Source organism: Podarcis melisellensis (genome assembly GCF_964234715.1).
Source record: "Podarcis melisellensis genome assembly, chromosome: 6".
Classification (NCBI taxonomy): Eukaryota; Metazoa; Chordata; class Lepidosauria; order Squamata; family Lacertidae; genus Podarcis; species Podarcis melisellensis.
This window is the reverse complement of record NC_138538.1, coordinates 64,881,213-64,903,258: the sequence shown is the minus strand read 5'-3', so window position 1 is coordinate 64,903,258 and position 22,046 is coordinate 64,881,213. Positions and strand designations below refer to the sequence as shown.

At 40.4% G+C, this 22,046-nt stretch overlaps 1 protein-coding gene across 5 annotated transcripts in view; it reads right to left on the bottom strand.

Annotated features, from left to right (window-relative positions):
* ST6GALNAC3 (ST6 N-acetylgalactosaminide alpha-2,6-sialyltransferase 3) overlaps positions 1-22,046 on the bottom strand; it is a 244,704-nt gene that overhangs the window by 61,120 nt on the left and 161,538 nt on the right. For all 5 annotated transcript variants that reach the window (XM_081914684.1, XM_081914682.1, XM_081914681.1 and 2 more), the window contains one exon: positions 18,304-18,713. In XM_081914684.1, the coding sequence (XP_081770810.1) occupies positions 18,304-18,713 (410 nt within the window). The remainder of the gene's footprint in view (positions 1-18,303; positions 18,714-22,046) is intronic.

Below are 22,046 nucleotides of genomic sequence, written 5' to 3'. Positions count from 1 at the left end.
CCCCACTAAGCATTTGAAATATACTGTGCTGGATGCTGAGTGTTTTTTCATTGCATTTTTACTGATATGCTACAGGAACCTCTGGTACAAAGCTTCTGTTGGTGAAAATTAACATGAGTATGAAGACTTGCATTTGTGCTCTAATCTAGCAAAATGGCTAAGGTGTTGTTCACTCTATGCCACTATCAATGGATTAATGGATTCAGTAGAAAGCAGCTACCTGTTGTTTCTGGAGAATAGAAAGAGATGAATGGCAAACTTGAAGCTGTCATAGCAGCAACAACTACATGGAGAGGAAGTCACCTGTAGCCATACTCAGCAATATTCTTATGCAAAGGGCATTAACATATCTAACAAAACAAAGAAAGTAAAAGACCTGGGGGACAAATGAAAGCAGAGAAGGCTAGATTGTACTGTAGCATGTTCCCCAGGTCTTTTACTTTCTTTGTCTCATTAGATATGTTAATTCCCTTTGCATAAGAATATTGGTCCCATATATTTACTCCTAATCTCTGCCTTTATGATAAGAGCTTTCCTTGCTGAGTGCCATTGCTGAGTATTGCTGACTTTCACATTTCATAAAACAACAACCCAGTACTTCTATAAAGGTAAAGGTACCCCTGCCCGTACGGGCCAGTCTTGCCAGACTCTGGGGTTGTGCGCCCATCTCACTCAAGAGGCCAGGGGCCAGCGCTGTCCGAAGACACTTCCGGGTCACGTGGCCAGTGTGACATCGCTGCTCTGGCGAGCCAGAGCTGCACACGGAAACGCCGTTTACCTTCCCGCTAGAAAGCGGTCCCTATTTATCTACTTGCACCCAAGGGTGCTTTCGAACTGCTAGGTTGGCAGGCGCTGGGACCGAGCAACGGGAGCGCACCCCGCCGCGGGGATTCAAACCGCCGACCTTTCGATCGGCAAGCCCTAGGCGCTGAGGCTTTTACCCACAGCGCCACCCGCGTCCGGAGATTTACTCTTAATCTCTGCCTTTATGATAAGAGCTTTCCTTGCTGAGTGCCATTGCTGAGTATTGCTGACTTTCACATTTCATAAAACAACAACCCAGTACTTCTATGTAAGTATAAATGCTAGCGATTTGATTTTGAACTTATTTAGAAAGAAACACAGTTACTAAAACCTATACATGGAAAAGTGCCAAGTACTTGCACTTGATTTCTCAGTAGATTATTTCCCTTGCTCTCTCTTCTGCAAGAATAAAACAGAAATTTTGTACCAGAGGAGGCAATACATTTTGGAATCAAGAAGCATCCATTGCTTGCAATAAATGCAAGCATAACATTACTTTGAGATGCCAACACATTTCCAGAGCCTCTGAAAAGACATGCAGTCCCCAGATCAATGAAAGTGATGCTAAAGGATATTCCCTTTCCTCCTACTATGTGAAAATTCAATATGTGAAGAAACAGGAGGAATCTAATTTATATTGACAAACAAGTGCATTTTTTTCCAATACCTAGTAACAGCATTCAGGGTGCTATATACTACTTTAAATAAAATACAATTGGATTTAATTTCCTTGAATGGAAACCACATCTATGGGGCTAGAATAGTCTCAGTGGAAAATACCAATGTATAAACTTTTGCATATTTCTATTGTTAGAATCTGCTTCTTAGTTTACAATTAAGCTGCTGGCCATAGAAATGCATTCATCTATGAGTTTCCAGACCTTCCGCTGCAAATCACCAACAACTTATGGCTGGACTCTGGGATATTTTCCCTTCCCTTTCTCTGGAAGAAGCTGACAAAAAAATTATGATCTAGATCAGCCTTTCCCGGCTTGGGTTCTCAAGATGTTTGGGATTATAAGCACTATCAGCTTCAGTATGCATGACCAATAGTCAAGGATTGTAAAAGTTGTATAACAAACAATCTGGAAGACACCAGATTGGAGAAATCTAGCTAGCCTAGGTTTTGAATTGCCACTACAGGATATGATATGTAATTGAGTTAAAAGTTTGGTGTAGTTTTATCTGAATTTTAGCTAGCTTGCACAGCTCTTGTCCTAAATAAGATATATAGATATATCTGGGATGCTTTGATGAATGGCATTTCCAGGACATCAGGATCACACCACATTTCCCCTTCTTATGGAGAAGGACTGCAGACTAGGATGACCTGCAAGCAACTCAGGCAAGGCAGGAGCACATCAAGTTCAATCACATGGCAGAGAATACATGTCACACTGCCATCCAATTGCTCTATATGCAGAGTGAAACCCCATGTAAACTGGCTGGGTCACTGAAGCGTGTTTCTATTGTATATGAAAGCGTCTTGAAAAAAGGCTGTTAAGCAGAATACAGATAATAGGATCCCCTTCTACCAGCATCTCATTCGCGTTTCTTGCAGTAGTCCAGAATGACAGCAGATTCACTGAACCAAGCTGATATAGGACTCCTATTGCCTTTGTATGAGATGCATACTCTGAATCTAGTGGAGATGTGTGCTGCTTTAATAGCACTGTTTAACGTTGGTCCAACTATGGAAACAATCTAAGTCAGGCATCCCCAAACTTGGCCCTCCAGCTGTTTTGGGACTACAACTCCCATCATCCCTAGCTAACAGGACCAATGGTCAGGGATGATGGGAATTGTAGTCCCAAAACAAATGGAGGGCACAGTTTGGGGGTGCCTGATCTAAGTGTTTGTATTTTTATGTTGTGATGTGCCCTGCGGTGAAGGGCAGCGTGCTATCAATCAACCAATCAATTTATTGACGTTGTATATTTTTCCTAGAGGAGTCAATGAAGCCCCCATGTGATTCCAGAGGCATGGAATCCTTGCAACATCACAATTCTTGAGAGTGTTTACAGCCATGTGCATTTCAAGAGATAATGGGAGACACCTCATTGATTCTGGGGTGAAGCAGGAAAATGTCTCAGGCCAGCTCTGGCACTGATGCATAGTACGGTCACATCATGATGCCTTCAGGTTAACATTTTGCAAAACACAACCAGTTCATACCATTGCTCTGACTGTCTACAGGAAAATTGGAATTGTGCTATTTGTACTGCTTCTCAATGCTATGGCTGGGTTGTTTGTTTTTTAAAAAATGAAGCACTCCACATATGTATCTATACAGATTCTGAATTATACATATGCTATGCAAGTTGCTTAACTGCACTTAATTCAATCCGAGAGAGAGAGAGAGAGAGAGAGAGAGAGAGAGAGAGAGAGAATACTCTGGGTTTTGAGGGCTTGCCTTGGGCAATGCTAATGCATTTTACATTAATACTCAGTGTCAGAGTTTCGTAACCTATGACATTAAAATGGCCTATGCATTTTGTGCTACTGTTCTCTGGGTACAAAAACGAAAGCCATTTGAGCTGGTGAGATTCATTATAACACAACACAGCAGGGTTTTCTATAGAATAATGCTATGATATCTGATGCAAATACACCCGCTTTCCTGTTTTAAATCTGTATCCCCATTACTTGCAGAACCTCACAAACCAGTCAGGTGTTTGTTGACCTAAACCTGCTCTTCTGTGCTTGTTGAAATGATACCACCGAAGGAGCTCCTGTTGCTGGCAAACCTATGGAAAATGCATCCAGTGACCTTTTCTCACTAGAAGACAGAGCATGGATGAGCATGTGCACTGGGATAGGTTCTGACCTCTCCACATATATCACTGCGAACTTAAGATGAATATATTTTGTGTACAATTAAAGCTGCATGTTTCTTCAAGAATACACACAGCAGTTCCCACTATTCTTGCACTGATAAAGTTCACTCGAAATGTAAAAGTGGGGTGTAAGGATGCATTTTTTAAATAAAAAGATTATGTTTGCTGCCTCCTCTACTGGCACTTGTGTTTGGTTGCACTCTGGGTATTTGGCAAGTTATGATCCATATTATGTTCTGTTGATGATATGTCGATGGTGCCAGCTTGGAGGAGGGATTGGGCTTGATGGCTGTCTAGGTGGGGCACTCAAATCTACAACTGCCTTACATTACAGGATGAGAAAGAAATACACATAAATGAACAAGAAAACAAGTTGGCTGAACATCTGTGCAGCTAATGATGTGTGAATGACACCAGCTACTTCCTGTGTTAACTATCTGTTGATTTGATAGTTGTCATTTCATGGAAATTCTCAAATTAGGCTTTCTCCTATATGAACCTATTCCACAATCACTGGGTGAGGAGCTGCTCTGTGAACCCTTCCAGCAGAGATTTGACTGGGACCTTTTCCATTGCGCTTCTACAGTTATGGAGCTCATTGGCTGGGTGATAGGGGAGTAGCAGCCACCACCCTCAGGGATTCCATATCCCTTACCAGGAGGACAGCCCTCTCGGGAGCTGGATTTGAGGGTCTGTATTTGGCATTGGGTCAGAGAGTCAGAGGTGGGATTCTTTTGGTGCACTAGCCATCCTGTTGTTCAGCAGCTTTGCTGCCTGGAGGGAGATGGACAATCAAGGCAGGGCCACCAATCTGTATCAGCCATTGGTATATATGCGGGACTAGAAAGTTCCTTCAGTTATTGCAGGTGTATTAAACAATAAGCAAAAGAAGCACCACATTTCACATCTCCAAATATAAATATTAACATAGTTTTAAAAGAAGATTGATCCGAGGCTGGTGTCGCTTTAATGCTTAACGAAGAGGGGGCAAAATAGATCTAAAACTTATTTTCTGTATTATCCTTAATACAAAGAATCATAAGAATACTTTGTGTGACGATATAAAACCTAATGGTCCCTGCAGAATTCTAGGTTGTTCCTCCCCAATGTTTGCTTAAGTTGTGATGAAAAATAGCTTGCTTTATTTCCCATCAGATAGCTGCTGATCTCCCCCACCCCTTGCAATCACATCAGAGAACCCACTGCCAGAGCATCACAGAATACAAAAGATTCATGTCATTATGATTTATCGCTCTTTTTTTTTTTTGGTGCTGTTTTCATAATGGAATCAGAGAGAAAAAGAGGAATACAGAGAAGAATGGTATGCTTATTATTAAGAGAAACTTTGATTCGAGCAATGCAAGGCAGGCAATTTTGTATCTCATCCAGTTTAACAGGGGGTGGGGAGGATGCAAGAGTTTAATCCCCCCCCCCCAGTCTGCAATCTAGAAGACTCCTTCAGTTATAGAGAGAGATGACTTTCTAAAGTGTAAAGCTGGAAGAGCATTTTAAGTTTGATTGGACTGGAAAGAACAACAACACCGCCCCCCCGCCCGGAACTGTGAAGATCAATGATTGCATATTGGATACTTCCAGCTATTGCTTTCATCTGAGTCTTTCGAAACCAATAAGGCTTCTCCTTCACATACAACTCTAATCTTCATAACCCCACATGTAAATAACACTCTGAGTCTGATTTTCAAATATTTATATCACACACTGGTGTATAATATGTCTGGATCGATGACTTTCCCAGCCACTTTGGTCTAGCCCAGTACTTTGGCAGATCACATATTGAGAGAATGTTGTGGTGCCCTTCCTCTTGAAAATTACCAGGGTTTCAAAACTATTTTGGTTATATGTTCGATAGGATTTATTTTGAAACCACAGTTGGCACTATAATGGTTTCAGGTGCGAGTCCCTTCCCAAGGGAGAATTAAGGTCAAATTTAGATTAAATAAAGCACTGTTGTTTGAGGAATTCATCAATCCTTAGCAAAGGTTCATTCATATCATAAGGATATGGCAAAGTTTAGTCTGAGCATCAGCCTTTCCTTAGGAAGGAAACAGGATTGTCATTTCCAGTTCAAAATCTGCCACATACTGACTTAAGTTACACAATCCCCTCAACACTCCACCTCTGGCTATAGTTCATTAGTAAGCTGCTGTTTCTACAGAAATATACTATTTTAGTTTATTTAATTCTTGCCAGAATGTGAAAGACCGATACATTTGAGGTCTGTAATAATACCCCTGGATGGCAATCTGATGGTTTGCAAGAGATGCCCTCTCTGCAAATCTGGTAAGCAGGAGCACCCACAGCACAGAGCTAGAATCCCATAGATAATACCTTTTTGAAAAACCTTAGCAGAGGTCAAGGCATACAGATATAAAGGTCCTTGAGGCAATCCCTCCTATCTAATATTCCTGTTTTCTGGATATTAATGCACCAATCTCTCAGTGGCATATCACTCTAAGGGCTTGCTAGCTGGGTATGTAGGTTATGTTTATGATACATGACAGGGCCTTTCCTTGCTTTGAAACACATTTTCTATCCAATTAGTCTTCCTGATAGCAAATCAGATACAGTAAGCATGGTGTCACCTCTATTATGCAAAAGTCCTCACGTTTATTTCTATTGTAGGTTGAGAGTTGACTTAAAATGTGTTACATGGGGACTTTATTGTTGAGATACCCAAAAAGGTAGACCTTGAAACTTCTAGGTCAGGGATGGGAAACCCTGTGGCAATTCAGATGTTGCTGGACTACAACTCCCATCAGCTCAGATCATTGGCATTGCTGGCAGAGGTTGATGGAAGTTGGGGTCCAATAACATCTGTAGGGCAACAGATTACCCATGCCTGCGCTAGGCTGCTGGACAAACACAGTCCAACTATTTTTTTCAAGCAACCCTCCTATAACTCCAGGTTCAGTATAACATCTAGGAGAGGCTAGAGAAAACTCCCCAAGCTCTTCGTTCAGCACTTTAACAGTGCAACTGATACTCTGGAGAAACAGATCTTTTCCTAGGACACCTCCTCAATTGGCACCAAGGTCGGTATTGTGGAGTGGAACCTTGATGGAACTTATCTGGAAAAGAGGAGGCTCAGCATCCGTTAAAGCCTCTATGAGTCTGGACTGCTTCCTTAGAGCAGCTATGTAGATGCACTCCTAGGCCTAGTTCACATAAGTTGCTGGTGGCCTGGGCTATACCATTACACCCTCTTGAAATAAATGCCTTACACATAGAAAACCAGCACATTAGAAAGAAGGCACAGCTTGAACATTTCTCCCTTGCAATTACTTAGATATGTGGAAAGCATTTTAAAAAGGAAACAAGTAAGGGAGCGTTGAGTAATTCAACCTCTCCTCCCACCTGCAGTTTGATGTGGAGCAGTCCAAGAACAGTTCAGCCACCTCATCTAGGCTATGAACTAGGCTACAATCTTGTACTGGCACTAACGTATGCATTTGTCAGGATTATAAGTGAATTTTCCACAAATCATTCCCATTGATTTACATGCCACTCTACTCCTCCTCCTTACAGGGCTCTAGATGTACTGAACATAGATGTTTGCACACTTCAGCATAACAACATGGCTGCTAAATTCATAGTTGATTGTTACAAAAATACAGCAATTCTACCCACACACACACACACACACACACACACCTTCATTGGGTTTCCCCCCATATTTGAATGTGCTTTTGTGTCTGGATGTTTTGCTCACATTACAAAGCAATTGTGCTGACCACTTCTAAGGGGGGTGTGTGTGTGTAGAAAAGACCCTAGGCATGGAATGGCTAATTCTGAAAATGAACCACCAGCAACAATGGACTGATGTAATCTGTGTAACTGTGTGGCTATCTTATTTCAAGAGAATTCCCAACTGATATAATATGCAAGTATTGTGGAACATGAAGAAATTAATATGGACATCAGGGAAAAATGGGATCTATGTCCTGGTCCTATAAACCATGTGTTTTTCCCCTCTTCCTATTTTGGTTATCAAGTATTAATTGCCACAGATACACTGGAGAATAATTCATTCAAAATATTACTAATAGTTTTACTGCGGATACTGTTCAACATGGAAGACTCAGAGATTAACCCTTCAATTCTAACTATGTGTGCAAACCATATGTCAATGGATTCCACCTGAGATTTCAGAGCTAGTGTGGGGAAAGTAACAAAGAGTAAAGAAATGACAGCCCTATCACACCCACAGGCAGTGCAATTAGCTAAAGCCATGCCAATATTTAGAAGCACGAGAAATGGTCAACATGTGGCAAGATACATGCAGCATACGCTATTTGTAAATAAAGGGTGAAAGTACAGCACATTTCTCTGATTATCTACAGTAGCGATTAGGGCCTCAGACATCCACTTAATTCACTGTGATAATAAAAGCATTTTAGTTAACATCTTCCATGTAATTGGGTACCTGGCATTTCGCAATATGTTTAGCTCTTTTTCTGATGAACATGCCCTTCATTAAGTTGGGAAGAGCAGCCAATCTGTGTACCTTGGCAGTGTTTTCCTTTCATATCTGTGCACACAGAAATGTTAACCTCATCTTTCATGAAAGCTACATAAGAGGAACCTCAACCTTCACCAGCTGGGGGTTAGGTTTTGCACACCAGCCTTCCCAAGACTAAACACTGGAACAATGCAACCTGATCCAAGAAATTTCCCATGAATGCACAACCACAAATGCACACACCATCATCAAGATGGCAGATCCTCCAATTGTTCCTATTTTCCAGGGACAGTCCCAGGTTTACAGAAGCTGTCCCGGTTTCTGATTTAATCCTGCAATGTCCTGCTTTTCCTTAGGATGTCCCTATTTTCATCGGAGAAATGTCGGAGGGTATGGAGTTATGCAACCCCCAAACCAAGGAGATACCGGTAAGTAACTATACAACCTTTAGAAGATACCTGAAGGCAGCCCTGTTAAATTTTTTACAGTATTATGTTTCTATATATGTTGGAAGACACCCAAAGTGGCTGGAGCAACCCAGTCAGATGGGTGGATTATAAACAGTAAAATTATTATTACTATTATTACTATTAGTATTATTAATATTATGGAATGGGGCATCCCTATCTTCATTGTAGAAATGTTGGAGGCTATGAGATGGGCCATGAATGGGACAAATACAGTTTCTAGCTCTTATTATTTTAGATACATTTCTGATGCAGTAACTGAACTGTAATAAGTTTTCCTGCACTTCAGCCACAAATACTCTTGGAAAGAGAACAGTTGTGTCTGAGCCTACCCAGAAAGAATTATCACAATTCTAAATATTTCCATCTGGAATGATTCTTTAATAATTAAGTCAAGACAAGAAAATATCAATTTAGTTCTTTGTATAGAAAATCAAGTATAACTAAGCAAGCGAAGTGTAAAGTGGGGGCATCTTGCTGCCACTGCTTCTCTCAACCTCTCATGCAAATAAGAAACAATGTTGCTGAGCTTTTAGGAATCTTCATTACTTGCAACACTGGGAAGCAGTAAAAATGGGACTATTGGCATGAAGCCAGTTCCGTTAGCATATTTTCACATTTTTCTTTGTTTGAATTTTAGGACAAGAATAATGCATTGCAAAGCTTTGAAGCATTAACAAATACGAGAACAAACAATACAATACAATACAGACAGGATTATTTTTTTTAAAGAGAAATCAGAGTTTTATTTTCCCAGGTTCTCCACATAATGTATGATTCGTTTTCCCCAATATAATACATGTCTATGCAACTCTTTTGGAAATCTGGCCACTTACTCAATTATCCAAATAGGATCTCATACAGAGTATATACATCCTTGATTTTTAAAATGGCATATTGGGTGCAACCCATAGAATGCCTTACAGATAACTCCGTAGTGTAATTGTTTAATAAAATCTGGACTGTTTTTTTTTTTTTTGTTCCTTTGATAGAAAATAAAAGCAGCCACTGTTTCCCTCTCCAAATAACAGAAAGAAATCTGGTTGCTACAAAGCCCACTCACTCATGCTACATTAATTTTTAAAAGAATCAATGTTGTAAACTGTAGTTATGGTCTCCGACAATCATAATCATCCCAGGGAAATCAGTTCCTCCCATCACCAGGGAGGTCATTAGAGCACTATCAGCTACAGTGCACATACCTACCTAACAACCTATTATTTATTGAAATGTTTCCATGAGTTATTCTGATGGGTTCTAATCATTAGCTGTTCACACTGGAGATGTTATAAGGTGCTCTGCTTGATGCAAGGAACAAGAATTCATGCATTGGAACAAGTTTCTGCTCACAAAGTTATACAGAGACAGGTGAGTTAGCTGTTCTGGGAGGAGTTGAACTCCCTCTGAAGGAACAAGTTTTTCTGAGATTTTCCAGAAAAGAGAAATAAACGGAAACCTTGGGGGAAATCAGAGGCCTTGGAAAAGTGTCTCAGGGCTGCAGGCATTTAACTACAAGCTGGTAGGTATGAAGCATGTGGTAAGAGATAAATGGTTTCCTGAAGAATATTAGAATTCTCTGGGTAGTTCCTTATCTCAGAGGGAAACTTGGGTCTTGTCTGAGAATTCGCTGTTGGATGATTGCTGTACAAGCAACACTTGAGAACCTCAGGCTGCATGAATGAAATGCTCCATCAGTTAATGCCCTCTTGTTGGTGCCATCTGACCTCTGAAGAACTATTTGCAATCAACACCAGGTCTCAGCAGCCATTCCAGAATGACAGGCCATAATAATTATAATAATAATAGCCCACATTATTGTGTAATTTTCTATTTCTCATTTATTCAGGGACTTCACATCAACATAATTTCAAGTACATTTAATGGATTTGTCCTGAGTGAATGCATTTCCAATTCATTTAATGGAAAAGAATCAGTTACAGTTGATTATAAAATGGTCACATTTCTGAATACGTGAAAAATGGACTTGAACTACACTCCGCGTGAATGTAAAATTCTGTGCTAAAGATCGCCTTTCTACAAAGAAGGCTTTGGTAATGTTGTTCAATTTAATTAGATATAATCTTTGCAGTTTTCGTTAGCTATTAACATTATGTAAAGATAAACTTAAGCATAATGAATCCTTTCATTATCACATAATTGTTATTTTAATGATTACATTATGAGCAATATAATACTGTACATATTTCTGCTTTTTCACATTAGTGGGCAATTATTTCTAAGGCCTCCTGTAATAATCCGCCCACCCACAGAGGCCAAATTATTAATGGGTCTGTATTAAAACTAGGGTCATGGTGTATTTGTCAATACTATGGACAGAGAAGGAGATATGAATTAACAAGCAAGACTGTATTTATACATGGAGAAAACCTGATCTGCACATAAACAGAAACGAGACAGACTGGATTAGGCAGATGAAGCTGTTGTCCTAATGCACATGTACCTAGAAGTAAATTCCATTGAACTCAATGAGACTTATTGCTGAGGTGACATGTACAGGATTGATCTATAAGTGCTTCGTAACATAATGAATTTGAGCCTGATCTGGTTTAGTGTGGCCAAGTTAAAGCTAGGATTTAAAAAAATAATAATAATAAAAATGATGGAAAATGCTGATGGTAACCTCTGTGTTTATCAGTTATGCAGATATAATCATTTAATTGTCACCCAATTTGATGGGATCATTTATCCTGAGGAGACTTTGTAGAATGGGTAAATGTTTGTAACACCCGGAAAGTAAGTATTACTATTATAATATAATATTCTAACAGAAATTGTAGGTTGCTGGTGGGTGAGGATGAGAATATACAAACCTGAGACAGCTTTATATGAACTTTCCCAACAAGAACTAAAGTATCATATGCCCAACAAATCACTATGCTCTACAGCAGATGGCCTCCTATAGATACCATTCCATCAAGTGCTTTTTGGGGGTGAGATTGTGGTACCCAAAAATATGTGTCTGGGGGCACTGTGCTTCTGATTTTATCAGAACAGTTGAGGAGTAGGGGTTTCAAGCTCCTTGCTGGCCATGATACATGGCGACCCATTGAGTCACCCATTGTGGAGGGCTGTTCTACATGTTTTCTTGGGCTCCAAACATTTTCAATAGGCACCACACATCTGCCATATTCATCTCTGGCCTTTTCTCTGTGCGTAACACAACTTTCCAAATTATCCATTTTTTAACCAAGGCCCCATCTGCACTATACATGTACAGCAATATAATACCGCTTTAAGCAGCCATCGCTTCCCTACAAAAATGTATTATTTAATTAGCCAAAGGCTTGGAAGAAGAGGAATGTTTTCACCTGGAGCCTAAAGATATGCAGTGAAGTCGCCAGGCAAGCCTCTGTAGGGAGAGCATTCTACAAGCTGGGAGTCACTGCAGAAAAGGCCTGTTCTTGTGTTGCCACCCTTTGGACCTCTGGTGGAGGGGGACACATGAAGAAGGGTCTCAGATTATGATCACAAGGTCAGTTATATGGGGAAAGGCAGCGCTTGAGGTGCACTTAAATGCACTTAATAATAAAACATCTGGATAAAATCTAGTCCAATTCTGGACTTAGTACTTCATCAGTTGATTCTGGACTGTTAGAAGGCAGTACAAATACCATTCTCTTTCTCCCTCCCTGCTCCCACCCCCTACCATTCCACCAGACACTTGCTATCAGGAATGTTTCTTGCATTCAGGAGTGTTACAGGATGAGCTTTAAGTGTTTTATAATGAAAAATCTATTTATTTCATTAACATTTTGTGCTTCATACCCTTTGTTTTTTCAGCCAATAAAGAACTCTTAACTGACAAAGGAGCTATTAGTCATTCCATGAATGAAGATGGACAAAACCATTAACCTTTTCTGAAAGAATTGCTTTATAAAAAAAATAAAGAAAGAACAGAGATGGGCAATGAATAGTTCAGGGAATGCTCACAGTAAAAGTTTGGGGGTGCTCCCAATTTATAAAGTGGCCCTTGTCGAAGTTACAAAGCCATGAGTTTACCACAGTATACCAGAGCACATGCACACACACACACACACACACACACATGCCTGAAAACAATTTTTAATCTGATAGATTTAGCTTATGGATTCACCCCTCCCCACCCCAACAGTACTTTTTGACTTCATAAAAATAATATGTGATACTATTCTGTTTTTAAAATAACCCATGAGTTATTTTCACAATTATTTGTACAGTTCATACAAACCTATTTTACTGTTGCTCTTGCTACAGGAAGATGGGGGGGGGGAATAAAAGCAAACCAAAGTTCAAGATTTTTACCACTACAAAGGATACTTTAACAATTCCCTGCTCTTGGTTGGATCTCTGCCACTCCATGAGCTTAAATGTGCCTATTAGGTGTACCCTAGTACGCCAACTCACAAGCTATATTATTCTACTAATATTTGCAGTCCCTTCATGGATCACTGCCTTGTCGTGGTGAAGGGGCTTGAATAACTCCAAGAAGCTATGAGTTATGCTGTGCAGGGCCACCCAAGATGGACAGGTCATAGCTGAGAGTTTAGACTAAATGTGATCCACCTGGAGAAGGAACTGGCAAACCACTCCAGTATTTTGCCAAGAAAACTGCATGTAAATAAAAAAGGAGAAGCTTTGAGAAGAAAGTGAGAGTTTCCAAGGCATGCTCTGGTTCATGGGGTCACGGAGAGTCGAACACGACTAAGAAAACTAAACAACAATATTTGCAGGGCAGCTGTTTAAATTTGCATGGAAATGTACATTCGTATGGTTCAGATAACAAACTAAAGCAGATCCTTGTCCGTGCTGCCTAGGGAAGCCGATCTGAGAGCTGATTTGCATTAGCACTGTAGAAGACCTCATGCAAAGAGCTTCAAAGTTTAAGACACTGTGAAGCTCATGTATATAAGCCATTTTAGCATATCTTAGTATTGGCATTAAGCCCATTCCTGGGGCCCCCACAAACAATCTCTAGATAAAATCACCTAAATGTATTTTATCCCACCAAATTAATATTCACCCAGTAATCAAAATCACACACCCCAATTAAATTTATACCCCCTGGAAATACTTGGGGCAATCTGAATAAAGATTTTCCCCATGCCCTGGGACCCCATTCCCTAGCAATATCCCTGATGCAGCAACTTTATAGTGACAATATGGAGGTCCAGGTCAGATAAGCAACTGAATAAGTGACCACTTGAGAATCTTATGCATGCTTTCATGAATGAGTGAATGAGTATTTATACTCTGGTTGAGTTTCTCCACCCACTCTGGGCAGCTTCCTGGACATATAAAAACATAACAAAACGCCAAACATCAAAAACTTCCCAATAAGGGCTGCCTTCAGATGTCTTCTAAAAGTTGAGTAGTTCATCTCCTTGACATCTGATGGGAGGGCATTCCACAGGGAGGGTGCCACTGCTGAGAAGGCCTTCTGTCTGGTTCCCTGTAACTTCACTTATTGCAGTGAGGGAACCACCAGAAGGCCCTCAGAGGTGGACTTTAGTGTCCAGGCTGAATGATGGGGGTGGAGATGCTCCTTCAGATATACTGGCCCAAGGTCAGAAGAAACACATTGAATTGTGCTCAGAAACATTATAAATCTAGTAAATGAAGTTATAAATATAATAAATGAAGAGATATGGAAGGAAGGTGACTGATCTGTGTCAGCCTCATCTTCGCAAGCAGACAGAATCACAACCAATGGTAAAAGGATCTCATAAGTTATTGACTCTCAACGAAGTTACTTTGGAATAAGCAGTTTTATAGCACAGATTACATGGATTACATGTATTGTCATGGTAACAAGCCAACTGCATCAAGGAAACTGATCAAAGTCTCAGGTTCAGCAATTCCATATCCTTGCATCCTGACTTAGAAGTCAGTGAGCAGCATGATGCATTTCTCTGCCTCAAATGATAAAACATCACTTTCAAAGCCTAATATGTTGACCATCTGGTGCACATACTGAGGAGACTAAGGACTCCGCCGTGTGAAACTCAAAAGTAATTTGTTGCCTTCGGATCTATCTAAAATACTAACTACCTTTCAAATTATGCAACTTGCTTACTGGATTCATTTTGTCCATTCCTTATTTCCAAAGGTGGACCAGAGTTGATGTCTTGCACAGAATACTAATTCTGCCCCCATGCAAATCTTGGTGCATCTTGGGTTATACTGGAGTAAGCAGCAGCAAATATTATTTATATCCTTGTAATGGCAACATACCATAACTGAGAACAATGGAAATGAATACATAGAAGGCACAGAACAAGAGTAGGGTTACAGAACCCCTTGTACGAGGATTGGGACCACAGTGATGAGGCTAAATGGTGACGTGGTATGTTCCACTGCTAAGGGATTCTCTGCAAGGGGAAATTCAAATAGCTTCATTTTTGGTAGTTGGTGGGCAGCCAAAACATTTTTATTCTGCCAGCTTTTGACAAGTTTTTAACAGTTTAGTAACTCCAGGTGTAGTATTCAATGCTAGATCTACTCAGAGTAGACCCTCTGAAATTCATGGACATGACTAGCTTAGGTCCGTTCACTTCAGTGGGTCTGCTCTGAGGATAACATAGGTGACTACAACGCTTCTGCTCTTCTGATGCTGGTTTTTATCGCATTATGATATATACTGTGAACCACCTTGGAAGCCCTTTGGCTCCAGAAATTATTTATTTTTTTAAAGATAAGTATCAGTATAATACATGAACAATGCTAGTCTCAGAAACTTCCATCATATGTGGTGACTTAAGACGCTAGCCCAGAATTGGTGGCATAAGGGAACAGGCATGTCCTAAAGGAAACAGTAGCCCTGAATGAGGAGCAGAAGATCACAAACATCTGTATGACAATTCCATGCTTGGGTCTGCATCCTGAACTAATGGTTTACTCCACCTGAGTAAGCAACCTGGACCTTACTAAGGAATCAACTCATCCACCAACCAACCTTTCCAACTCTATTCATTCATCAAATCCTTATATTGAATAATTGCTAAAGAGATGTGTTGTGCCTTAGGAGTCTACAGCTCTAGGCCAAAGCATAGCCTGTTTAACCACTGTTTGCCCATGAGTTTGGGGATATAGCTGAGAACAGCTGTTAGAGACTGCAGCTTGGTTGACCTCTGAAGCTCATCAGAGCAACTGGTCTGCTGCATTTGAGCTACCTGTAATCTGGTGGGTCCCCCATCTGATTTGAGAAGCTGATGTGAATGCCAACTCTGAGGTATGCTGATGATCAGTTAAGTATCTTTTAATTATTATTAAATTTGTATACCATGCTTCATCCATAAATCTTAGGGCAGTTCACAACATAAAAAGTAGTGTAAAATTATTTATAAGAATTTTAGAAGGCCTATACTGTAACTATGTTGTTTATAGCCATCTTTTAAAACAAAGCAAAGCAAAACATCTCGGCAACATCTGACTAAGCAGTATGATTGCGTAATACAAGGTTCTGAACACAGTATTACCAACCAGCGCCACGTGTTGGTCACCGACTGGGTAGTCAGTATTGCGGGTGGTGTAATAATTAAACAGAGGCACACTAGTCAAGGTACTGGGCCTGACAGCAGATTGCAACACAGTTTTTGCTTAAGGCACTGCACCACTGCTAATCTGGGCTGTTCAGGATAAACAGTGAGAGGGGTTGCAAGCTGGCTCAAATTACACCAGCCTAGCCCACAGCAATGTTGTTTGATGCTCATTTTAAGCATTGCTTCTGTGAAAGTGACTTTCTGTTTTTTAAGGGCAAATGGTTTCCAAAAGAAGCCTCGCCACCAAGACACTCCCTTCCTCCACATCACCTCCACGTAAGGCTGTGGTGTATGGTAGCATTGATCTCTTTGCTTCTAACCTTCATTAATTTTACGCATCCCTGAGGGTGGAGCAGCTTTGGTGCCAGCTAATTAAATGCTATTTAGAGCTGCTCAGTGCATTTTATCAGACCAGAATGAACTCTTTTTTGTTTTAATGGAATCTACAAGGATTCCTTTCCCAGCTATTTACTAATTAAACGATGCTGTAAGATTTTCTATTAGGTTTTAAACTTCAAGGCAACTCAATAGTGTGCCGGAATTCAGGTAAACAGTCACAAAGGGGGGAAATCCTTTTCACATTTGGTTGCTGGTTGGCATCCCTATAAACATAGTTTAAATCTTCCTTTCATCTGACTCTGTATACATAATGCAGCTTTGAAAAGTGCTAATGAAGTATTGGAAAAAGCTGTCAGATTCTGAGCACCTCCACAATCATAAAAATGAAATGGCATTATTTATGCACAACAATTTTTCAGAAAGAAGGAAAGTTCATACTGCCTTAAACATATAAATATTTCCCTAATGAGGGTCTGCAAAAAAGAACATTTTTTTTCTTCACGTTCACACCATCATGGTGTCAAGAACAATAGCCAGGTTTTGACAGCCTGTTTCAGAAGTTATTCTGTGTTCAGATTAGGTAAACAGGGAATCTGTTTTGGAATGTGACAGGTTGGTGGACATTAGCTCCTTAATAGAGCTTGGTTTTAGCCTCTTCTACCAACTAATATTAATTACTGATTTTAAATGCTTTGGTTATTTGCATCACAGACCTGTTTGCAGCTCATTCCTGATCGCTTTTCCCCACCACCGGGTAGTTCAAAATTGAGATAATCTTGTGCTAGAAATACTTTGTTTCTCAAGGTCAACTAACATCTAAGTGTCATTAGAGGCTTGTAAGGCTAGAAATATGTTATAGCAATACACTGGTGGTGCACAACATGTATACAGTTGATATTTTAGGAATAAACTTCCCTGGTTCCAAGTAAAGTTTTACATTTGTGTACTATAGGAGTGAGGGATGCGAGTGGCGCTGTGGGTTAAACCACAGAGCCTAGGGCTTGCTGATCAGAAGGTTGGTGGTTCAAATCCACATGATGGGGTGAGCTCCCATTGCTCGGTCCCTGTTCCTGCCAACCTAGCAGTTCAAAAGCACAAAGTGCAAGTAGATAAGCAGGTACCACTCCGGCGGGAAGGTAAACGGCGTTTCCGTGTGCTGCTCTGGTTCGCCAGAAGTGGCTTAGTCATGCTGGCCACATGACCTGGAAGCTGTACTCAGCTAGTAAAGCGAGATGAGCACCGCAACCCCAGAGTCGTCCGCGACAGGACCTAATGGTCAGGGGTCCCTTTACCTTTACCTTTACTATAGGAGTGGCATTTGGCTTCCCTGTAACTTGGTTTGCAGCAAAATCAGTGCACTGTTTAAAGCAACAACGGAAGTGAGGGCTGTTGTTTCTCTGAGGAAACCACAATATCTAGCTTAAGTAACAAAAGTAAGAAAAATTGAGAGTCTGAAACTGATAGAGTGAACAAATGTCTAAAGGTTTGGCAAGGCACACACAGCCATTTCCCCTCACATATGGAGCTAAGTTATTCTTTGACAGCTTACCCAGTGGCTCAGATTCAGAACACACTTCACTGTCACATTCAAGGCCTCTCAATGGAGTGAGGAGCTGAAAGTATAACATATGGAACATGGCAAAAGAGTCAACATGGCCTAGTGGACAACACTGACTTTGATCCAAAAATCATGAGTTTGAGTCCTGTCCCTGCAATGGACACATTTCAATAGCTTTCAGCAAATTACTTATTTGTGGGCATGTACAGTAAACAACTCAACAATGGCAAATCCTTTTTTGACATTGGTATAAGTTTTCAATCTGCCAGACAGGACTTACCTGTCTTTCCCAGTTTCCTTCTTAAATACTTCATCACAGTAACTCATGCGCTGCTCTGTGGTCACATAGATTTTTGCCCCAGGGTAGCTGTCCACAGTCTTCTTCAGCATGTTGTACACAATGCCACTGCCATCCTTCCTCATGTTTCGAAAAGGTCCCCAGATGACATAAACTGTGCTGTTGGTTTCCTTGAAAAAATATTCAGGATTCTTAAGCAGAAGAGGAACACTGGTGTGGGAGACGACTCTCACGGTGGTCCGCTTCCCAACATCTTCTTCATAGCCCTTGGTAGGAGCATTGTTCATCCTCCAGATACAGGAGGACTGGTCAATTTCAAATCCTACTTTCTGTTCAGACATCTGACCTGAATTTGAAATGATGGCACACAGGTCACAGTCCAGTTGTAGAGGCTGGTGAGGGAGGAAGAGAAGAGAACAAAAATAAACTGTCAGTCTCTGGGACAGGCCACTTCCCAGAAATCTGTGCTCCTGCTTCATCATTTGACAAGGCATGTTACCCAACCCAGTGCCTGCATGGCACCAGAAACAAATCAACCAACATTTCAGGTGGTTCAAGGGCAGAGCATTCTAAGACCAACACTGATACTGATTTGTCAATGATCAGCTTCTCTGTCACTGGATCAGTACCAACACTACAAATGTCATTGCCTGGCCCTTAAAAACTGACAATGATGGCACCAGGCATCTTTCTCTGGGGAGAGCATTCCACAGATGGGGAGCGATCATTGAAAAAGCCCATTCTCATGTACCAATTAGTCAAAGGGGAGGAAAAGAAGTTGAGACAGGCCAGGGGGAAAAGTCTGAGATTAAAACTTAGAAAGATAGTCAATAAAATACCCATGGAACTATTAAAGCCAAGGCAGGAATGAGGTTCTGTGGGATTCCATGCTGGAGCATGTTAGTTATGCAGCTAAAATCTGTGCAACCAGAAAAGTGCAGGGTGGAAGTGAGAACTTTGGAAGTTCAGCAATTGTAGCATGTATATACATAGAGAGAGAGAGAATGAGAGGATTATAAATGCTAGAACCCTGTGGAGGATTTGAGGCAAATAATTTTACCTAGCCCATTAGAATGCAGACATGATTATTAGAAGACTAACATGATTACATGCTGTTGTTAGATAATATGCATTTGCACTCATGGTGTCTGGTTGGAAGAGTGCTGTAAAGAAAATAGAGAGGGAAAGTACAACACAGTGGCAGCGAGGAGAAAAGGAGTCAACTCCCACGTGGCAAAGCAAGTGAAGCTATTTAATAACAGGATGACAACAAAGCCATCAGGGAGACTTTCTCCTGCTTACATTATCACTGAACATTGAATAAAATGTAATCTCTGCCCTCTGCAATTTTAAGTCAACTAGATAATAATTGTTTGCATTACACTGCACAAGATGCTTCCCCCCTCCTCATTTTTTAAAGGTCTAGAAATGAAGGTATGTAATGTGTTTTTGGTAGAAAAGTTGCTTTTTGGTCAAGGTGGTCTCTGCGGAAACTGTACTGGCTTGACAATATTGATCAAAAAGAATATGCGTACAGAGTTAATACATTCTAGAGATATAAAAGCTATTTATTATTAGCTCTGTGAGGAAAAGATCTATTACGGTCATTAGGGTCTTTAATAATAAATGGAGCAAAGTAATTTGCCACTGCCGGAATCATTTTTGTCATCTAATCATACTGCTGCCCAGGTACATCTTGTCAATATTGTAGTGTCTGTGTTATCTCTGAATTTAAGTATTTCATAATGACATGGTAATTATGAATCATTTGAAAAACATACCTTGTTAGCTATTGGCTGTTTTTGTGCATAATGCTAAGCCATTAAACAATGGCTAAGAAAATTGCAGAGCATTCCACTGTGAAGCACCTGACTCTGTCCCACTAAACTGTGGATAGGCGGAAGCTACCACAATAAGTTTGCTTGTAGGTGGGAGCTAGTCTATCAGGGGTGGAAAGAGGGCAGGGTTGGACTGGCCATGGACTGCTGGAGTTTTAGCTGATTCAACTACCAACAAGTTGTACCAATGAGCACTATCCTGTCAGCAAAACTACGGAGGATGGTTGTCTACTAATGCATACTGTCTGTGCAAGGATTTCCACTTGCACAACGGGGCTTCCCCCATTCTTCCCTTCCCCAGGTGTCCTCCCTAAATCTGCTCTGTTAGGTTGGAGAAATGCTGAAAATGGATTTAGGGGGCATGAAGAAGGAGCAGAATGGCAAAACATTCCATTGCAAAAGCAGAAATACTTGTCCTGATGGAACCATTGCATCAGCAGTATGTTGGATTCACACAGAAGTTTCCTGTCTTGTCCCTCACTTCCCACAACAATTGCTAAGAAGAAATAGCAACATAAAAAACACTGAAGGAAAAAAGCCTCCTTATGGAAGAATGGGTTTCTGTATGCTTGCTTGGTTGTTGTTCACTGTTCATTTTCCTTTTTAAAAAATGTTCATATGGAATGTAACAAATCAACCTACTGGAACATTGCCTTTCCCCTTTATATTGTCTTGTGGTTATCATTTTGTAAAATCTAGCTCAGCAATTTGTGCAGTCATGTACTGTCTAAGAAGGGATTTCTGCAACTGAGAGTAGTGAAGTAGAAAGGTTGGTCTGGTTCAACTGCCTCTTCTGGTGTCAAACTTGTGTTTGCAAACACCAAGAAGAAGGTTCATGTGTACTCACATGTGATCTACACGCACACTGCCAAAACATACAAGAAATTGAATTGTTGTTTGTATATGCTAACTGGATAAAAGGAAATCCATTTTTAAAGAGCACCTATTGCCATCAAAATAAATTCAGTTCAAGTCTTTATTACTGACCATCCAATTGCTTTAGAAGCCTTCTAGATTAAAGCTTTTGCCACCTTAAATATCTGTCACGTCCAACTGGATCTGCTGTTGGCTTTATTATTTGACCCTCTCTAGGTTTGCTTGTTTGGTGTCTTGACTTCAGGATTTGCACAGCTGTGTCATCACCACCATCTGTTGCTACAAAACTGATGAGCAATAATAATGTCAGTGGGACTGGTGTGGAATAGTGATTCTGCCAGAGGATTTTGAGCACAATGTGGATTAATATGGCCTGTTTACAAACTGATGTTTTAATAAGTTTACTACGTTTATCTGTTTATAATCATGACTCAATCTACAATGGCTTTTTCAGAGCTTTTTCTCAATATTGATGTTTCTTGCATGAACCATCTGTGATCGATAGTACACACTGGCAGCTTCATACAAGCAAGACTGTCATGAGATACTTGAGGATATCAAATTAAGCACTTTATTTTTTAATATACCCAAAGGCTGTACCTGCCAAATGGGACCGCCATACTGATGCTCATCACTTAAATGATGCAAAGTAGTAACTTAAATGAAATATGTTCTGAAGGCTACCTTTCTATTGCTTCTAGAAGCAGGAAAATCTCCATAAAATTGAGCAAGTGTTCCTAGTTAACTCTTGCATGGTATCTTAGGATACTACGGACATATATTCTCCCTGGAGGAATTAATTTTATGCCCCAATTGTAGAGAATCCATATACAAATTTATATTCACATAAGGTGATAATTAACTGAGTCATATTCAGAGCACACCCACTGAAATCAATGGCAGTGACTAACTTATGGTCCATTGTTTTTAGTGAGTTTACCCTGACTATGACTTAAATGAGGTACCATCTATAACATTTTCCATGAGTTGGCGGTCAAAGCCAAAATGACT